Raw genomic sequence first — 6,595 nt, forward strand, 5'->3', positions numbered from 1 at the left:
AATCATGTGGCCTTTAGCTTTAGTCATGTGGTCTTTAGTTTTAGTCATGTGGTCTTTAGCTTCAGTCATGTGGTCTTTAGTTTTAGTCATGTGGTCTTTAGCTTCAGTCATGTGGTCTTTAGTTTTAGTCATGTGGTCTTTAGTTTTAATCATGTGGTCTTTAGCTTCAGTCATGTGGTCTTTAGTTTTAATCATGTGGTCTTTAGCTTCAGTCATGTGGTCTTTAGTTTTAGTCATGTGGTCTTTAGTTTTAGTCATGAGGTCTTTAGTTTTAGTCATGAGGTCTTTAGCTTCAGTCATGTGGTCTTTAGCTTCAGTCATGAGGTCTTTAGCTTTAGTCATGTGGTCTTTAGTTTTAGTCATGAGGTCTTTAGTTTTAGTCATGAGGTCTTTAGCTTCAGTCATGAGGTCTTTAGCTTCAGTCATGTGGTCTTTAGCTTCAGTCATGTGGTCTTTAGCTTCAGTCATGTGGTCTTTAGTTTTAGTCATGTGGTCTTTAGTTTTAGTCATGTGGTCTTTAGCTTCAGTCATGAGGTCTTTAGCTTCAGTTATGTGGTCTTTAGTTTTAGTCATGTGGTCTTTAGTTTTAGTCATGAGGTCTTTAGTTTTAGTCATGAGGTCTTTAGCTTCAGTCATGTGGTCTTAGCTTCAGTCATGTGGTCTTTAGCTTCAGTCATGTGGTCTTTAGTTTCAGTCATGTGGTCTTTAGCTTCAGTCATGTGGTCTTTAGCTTCAGTCATGTGGTCTTAAGCTTCAGTCATGTGGTCTTTAGTTTTAGTCATGTGGTCTTTAGCTTCAGTCATGTGGTCTTTAGCTTCAGTCATGTGGTCTTAAGCTTCAGTCATGTGGTCTTAAGCGTCAGTCATGTGGACTTTAGCCTCATCTGGTCACATGACGTGGCCCCGCCCACTCTCACCTTCACACTCATTCTCGTCGGACTTGTCCTGACAGTTGACCTCTCCGTTGCAGCGCAGGCTYATGTCGATGCACTGCCGGCTGTCACACTGGAACTCGGACTCGGAGCAGACGGGGCAGTCCTCCTCGTCGCTGCTGTCGTCACACTCCACGTAGCCGTCACACCTCCAGGTGTTGGGGATGCAGTCCACCTCCCCGGACCTGCAGGTGAACTGCTTGGGCGAACAGGTGGGTGGTTCTGAAACCAAACGAGGGGTCAGTCATCCTGCTGACCACGTCACAGACCTGACCTCAGCACCCACAGGTGAGGCTTACCTCCACAGGTGAGCTCATCTGGCAGCAGCACCAGGTGGATGGGACAGGAGCAGCGCGTCGTCCCGTCTCCTTTAACCACGCAGATGTGGGAGCAGCCACCGTTATCGTTGGTACAGGGGTGTTTACCTGCAGGAAGGAGGTGTGTTAATGATGAGCTCTGCTCCGACACAAGCAGGAACAACAGGAAGCTGGACTCACTGTAGTCCTTCATGTCCAGCTCCTGCACAGCGTGGATGTCGCTCAGGTAGGCCACTCGTGCCTGCACCTTGGTGCGGCCCTCCCTCGTCGTCTTGTCGATGCGTTCAATCATCTGCTGCTGCTTGTCGATCCAGTACAGGTGGTTCCCGAACACCGTCAGTCCCACAGGCTGCAGGATGTTTGAGTCCGCGATCACCACCCGATTGGCGCCTGCAGCGTTTTACAAAATAAAAGCAGCAGGGAAAGGAGAAATAAAATAACATGGGAGAGAACTTCAGGAACAAAGGCAACAAAACGGGTGAGGAGCTGAGGGGGGAGGAGCCAGGGGAGGGACAGGAGTGAACATTTAAACTCATCAGATTCAATCTGAAACCAGATCTCAGGTTCATTTAGTCCAGTTCTCACCATTTAAACATAAACAGATGTTTAACTAGGATGTCATGTAACCGCCTGAGTAACAGGAAGTGACATCAGACTCACCAGACAGGTCGCTGCTCTCGATGCGTCGCAGATCCGAATCGACCCAGAACAGCTTCCCGACCTCGTCGTCGATGGCGAGAGCCACCGGTTTTCCCAGCCCACTGAAGAACAGAACCTCCCGCTCAGTGCCATCCAGCGCCGCTCGCTCGATCTTTGGTGAGCGTTCCTGCAGGTTGGTGAAGTACATGTACCTACAGAGGACAACAGGAAGTTCTGACCCCGAGGAACCCAGGAAGTAAAACAAAGGCTGTGTCTCAATTCAGGGTCTGTATGGACTGAGGTCTGTATGGACTGAGGTCTGCGTGGACTGAGGTCTACATAGGCTGAGGTCTGTGTGGTCTATGAGGACTGTGGTCTGTGGTCTCTGTGGTCTACGTGGACTGTGGTCTGTATGGACTGAGGTCTGTATGGACTGAGGTCTGTATGGACTGAGGTCTGTATAGACTGAGGTCTATGTGGACTGAGGTCTGTATGGACTGTTGTCTGTATGGACTGAGGTCTACGTGGACTGAGGTCTACATAGGCTGAGGTCTATGAGGACTGTGGTCTGTGGTCTCTGTGGTCTACGTGGACTGTGGTCTACGTGGACTGTGGTCTGTATGGACTGAGGTCTGTATAGACTGTGGTCTGTATGGACTGAGGTCTACGTGGACTGAGGTCTACATAGGCTGAGGTCTATGTGGTCTATGAGGACTGTGGTCTGTATGGACTGAGGTCTACGTGGACTGTGGTCTGTATGGACTGTGGTCTGTATGGACTGAGGTCTACGTGGACTGAGGTCTACATAGGCTGAGGTCTATGTGGTCTATGAGGACTGTGGTCTGTGGTCTCTGTGGTCTACGTGGACTGTGGTCTGTATGGACTGAGGTCTATGTGGTCTATGAGGACTGTGGTCTGTATGGACTGAGGTCTATGTGGTCTATGAGGACTGTGGTCTGTATGGACTGAGGTCTGTATGGACTGAGGTCTATGTGGTCTATGAGGACTGTGGTCTGTATGGACTGAGGTCTGTATGGACTGAGGTCTACGTGGACTGTGGTCCGTATGGACTAACGTCTACATGGGCTGAAGTCTATGTGGTCTATGAGGGCTGTGGTCTACGTGGTCTATGGTCTACGTGGTCTATATGTGGTCTCTGTGGTCTTCTTGGCTGCAGCTCCTGACCTGACCCAGCCAGTAAGACACCAGACTCMGGTAAAGACCCGGACACTTCCTGTCTCCTGGTGGTCACACTGACAACTGCAGCCAAGCCAAACAGAACCCAGAGGCAGAACCTGTTCATGAAGATGAAAGTGGTACTGACCCACGCTCCGGGTTGACCACGATGGCTCTGGGCTTGTCGTGCTCGCCCCGCAGCACCACGCCCACCCTGCTGCCGTCCGTTCGGGTCACGTTGATGACGTTGGTCACCTCGCTGGTCCAGTAGATGAAGCGGCTGTAGATGTCGATGCTCAGGTCAAACAGCTGCAGGCCCGGACCCGGCGCCACCACGAAACTCGACACCACCGTCGTACTCTGACAGGACGAGACAACACAAGGCTGGATCAGACCCAGAACTGTAGAGTCCAGTTGAAAGGAAAGCCCAGGACCAGGGTTAGCCTGCAGGATGTGGTACCTGGTTCCCGTCCTCCTGCGTACGGCGGATGACGTTCTGCTTGGAGTCGATCCAGTAGAGCTGCTTGTCGAGCGGGTCGTAGTCAATGGCGCGGACGTTCTTCAGGTTGTGGATGGGCAGGATGATGTCGGGGCTCTGCTGCTCGTCGATCACCATCCGGTTGATGGAGTTCTTCTGGCTGAAGAGCAGGAACGATGTGGGAGCTGACAGAGAAACCACAAGTTAAACATCCACAGAAAAGCCCGCTTGGATCTTGCAGGACCCTGAGCCGGGCCCGCCTCTCACCGTTGCACGTCTTGTTGTCGGAGTTTAGAGAGAAGTGGGCGGGGCATCCGCAGACAAAGCCTCTGATGGGGACGGCGAGGCACAGGTGGGAGCAGTGTCCATTAGTGGAGGCACAGGTGTTCCAGCCCCCCTGTCTGGACGAGTGGAACACCAGGATGTCCATGACGTAGTCCAGGTGGCCCTGGATCAGGGTGCGGTTCTGACCACTGGTCTTGTTGGCTCGCTCGATGCTGCGCTGGCTCCAGTCCGTCCAGTAGATGTAGTCCTGGAACTGGGTCAGACCAAACGGATGAGGGAGGTCATCAGCTATCACCTCCCGGTCCTGACCTGAAGGACAAGAACACAAGAACATTAGACCTAATCCAAGTCCAAAACCAGTCCAATCAAAGTCCAAGACCAGTCCAAACCAATTCCAAAACCAGTCCAAACCAAGTCCAAAACCAGTTCAAACCAAGTCCAAAACCAGTCCAAACCAAGTCCAAAACCAGTTCAAACCAAGACCAAAACCAGTCCAATCAAAGTCCAAGACCAGTCCAAACCAATTCCAAAACTAGTCCAAACCAAGTCCAAAACCAGTTCAAACCAAGTCCAAAACCAGTCCAAACCAAGTCCAAAACCAGTTCAAACCAAGACCAAAACCAGTTCTAACCAAGACCAAAACCAATTTAAACCAAGTCCAAAACCAATTTAAACCAAGTCCAAAAACAGTCCAATTAAAGTCCAAGACCAGTCCAAACCAATTCCAAAACCAGATCAAAACCAGTGCAAACCAATTCCAAAACCAGTTCAATCAAAGTCCAAGACCAGTCCAAACCAAGTCCAAAACCAGTCCAAATCAAGTCCAAAACCAAGACCAAAACCAATTCCAAAACCAGTCCAAACCAATTCCAAAACCAGATCAAACCATGTCCAAAACCAGTTCAAACCAATCCAAAACCAGTTCAAACCAAGACCAAAACCAGTTCTAACCAAGAACAAAACCAATTTAAACCAAGTCCAAAAACAGTCCAATCAAAGTCCAAGACCAGTCCAAACCAATTCCAAAACCAGATCAAAACCAGTGCAAACCAATTCCAAAACCAGTTCAAAGTCCAAGACCAGTCCAATCAAAGTCCAAAACCAGTCCAAACCAAGTCAAAAACCAGTCCAAACCAAGTCCAAACCAAGTCCAAAACTAGTCCAAAACCAGTTCAAACCAAGTCCAAAACCAGTCCAAACCAAGTCCAAAACCAAGACCAAAACCAATTTAAACCAATTCCAAAACCAATTCCAAAACCAGTCCAAACCAATTCCAAAACCAGATCAAAACCAGTTCAAACCATGTCCAAAACCAGTTCAAACCAAGTCCAAAACCAGTTCAAACCAAGGCCAAAACCAGTCCAAACCAAGGTCAAAATCAATCCAAACAAAGTCCAAAACCAAGTCCAAACCAAGTCCAATCAAAGTCCAAAACCAGTCCAAAGTCCAAGACCAGTCCAATAAAAGTCCAAGACCAGTCCAATAAAAGTCCAAGACCAGTCCAATCCAAGTCCAAGACCAGTCCAATCCAAGTCCAAAACCATTCCAAACCAAGTCCAAAACCAGTTCAAACCAAGACCAAAACCAGTTCAAACCAAGACCAAAACCAGTTCTAACAAAGACCAACTTGATACCAGTCTGGACTAAATCTGATACCAGTCTAGACTAAACCTGGGCTGGTCCACCCAGAAGGTTCAGTTCCTGCAGAGGACATTCGTACCGAGCATGTTGGACGACTCGATCAGGGTTGTGTCCAGGTCGGTCCAGTAGAGACGTCGCTCAGAGTAGTCGATGGTGAGTCCGTTGGCCCGGCCCACATCAGCTACCAACGTGACCCGTCCCGTCCCGTCCATGGCGGCCCGGTCTATCTTTGGTTTCCCACCCCACTCAGTCCAGTACATGAACCTATGGAGAACAGTGTCAGACCAGAACCAGTGGGTTAGACCGGACCTGTAGTCCAGAGAAAACTAAAATCCAAACTGCAGTTCTTACCCCTCAGCAGGATCAAGAGCCAGAGCTCGTGGGCTGTCCAGATCTTTCCAGACCAGAACCTGCCGGTGCTGTCCATCCAGTTTGGCCACTTCAATGCGGTTGGTCCCAGTGTCAGCCCAGTACAGGTTCTTCCCCAGCCAGTCCACCGCCATCCCCTCTGGATAGTCAAGTCCGAACTGGACCACATGCTCCAGAGCACTGCCGTTCATGAAGGCCCGGCTGATGGTCTGCAGAAGCACATGTACAGGTGAGAGTCCTGGTTCAGATCTTAGTGAGCCCACGGCTGAGCTCAGAAACCCACCTTCAGTGTGATGTCAGTCCAGTAGATCCGGTTGTCGGTGACATCGAAGTCCAGCGCAGAGGCCTCCTTGACTCCTGTCAGCGGGATGGCCACGTTGTTGTTGTTGGTCTCCAGGGAGATCCTGCGAATGTCCGTGTGGCGAGAAAAGAGCAGGAAGGCCTCGGGGATGATGCAGGTCCGCATGTCAGCGATCAGTTCCAGACCGATGGGGCAGTCGCACTGCACGCCGTGAGGCGTGAACAGGCACAGGTGGCTGCAGCCGCCGTTGGAGTCCGCACACGGGTTAGTACCTGAACCCAAAAACCTAGATTAGTCTAGAGTCAGGTCTGGAGTTAGGTCTACATTCTAGAGTCAGGTCTGGAGTCAGGTGTACACCCTGGAGTCAGGTCTACACTCTGGAGTCAGGTATGGAGTCAGGTCTATACTCTGGAGTCAGGTCTACACTCTGGAGTCAGGTATGGAGTCAGGTCTATACT

The 6,595-nt window shown here is 50.2% G+C and overlaps 1 protein-coding gene across 2 annotated transcripts in view; it reads right to left on the bottom strand.

Moving 5' to 3' along the window:
- Positions 1 to 916: 916 nt before the first annotated feature.
- Positions 917 to 6,595, bottom strand: part of lrp6 (low density lipoprotein receptor-related protein 6) — a gene marked incomplete at its 3' end in the record, with an annotated part of 24,104 nt that continues 18,425 nt past the window's right edge. For both annotated transcript variants that reach the window (XM_014034639.1, XM_014034638.1), the window contains 10 exon segments: positions 917 to 1,153; positions 1,231 to 1,356; positions 1,429 to 1,638; positions 1,909 to 2,099; positions 3,212 to 3,423; positions 3,524 to 3,726; positions 3,809 to 4,135; positions 5,547 to 5,731; positions 5,819 to 6,045; positions 6,120 to 6,409. In XM_014034639.1, the coding sequence (XP_013890093.1) occupies positions 917 to 1,153; positions 1,231 to 1,356; positions 1,429 to 1,638; positions 1,909 to 2,099; positions 3,212 to 3,423; positions 3,524 to 3,726; positions 3,809 to 4,135; positions 5,547 to 5,731; positions 5,819 to 6,045; positions 6,120 to 6,409 (2,208 nt within the window).

Source organism: Austrofundulus limnaeus, unplaced genomic scaffold (assembly GCF_001266775.1).
Source record: "Austrofundulus limnaeus strain Quisiro unplaced genomic scaffold, Austrofundulus_limnaeus-1.0 Scaffold2204, whole genome shotgun sequence".
Classification (NCBI taxonomy): Eukaryota; Metazoa; Chordata; class Actinopteri; order Cyprinodontiformes; family Rivulidae; genus Austrofundulus; species Austrofundulus limnaeus.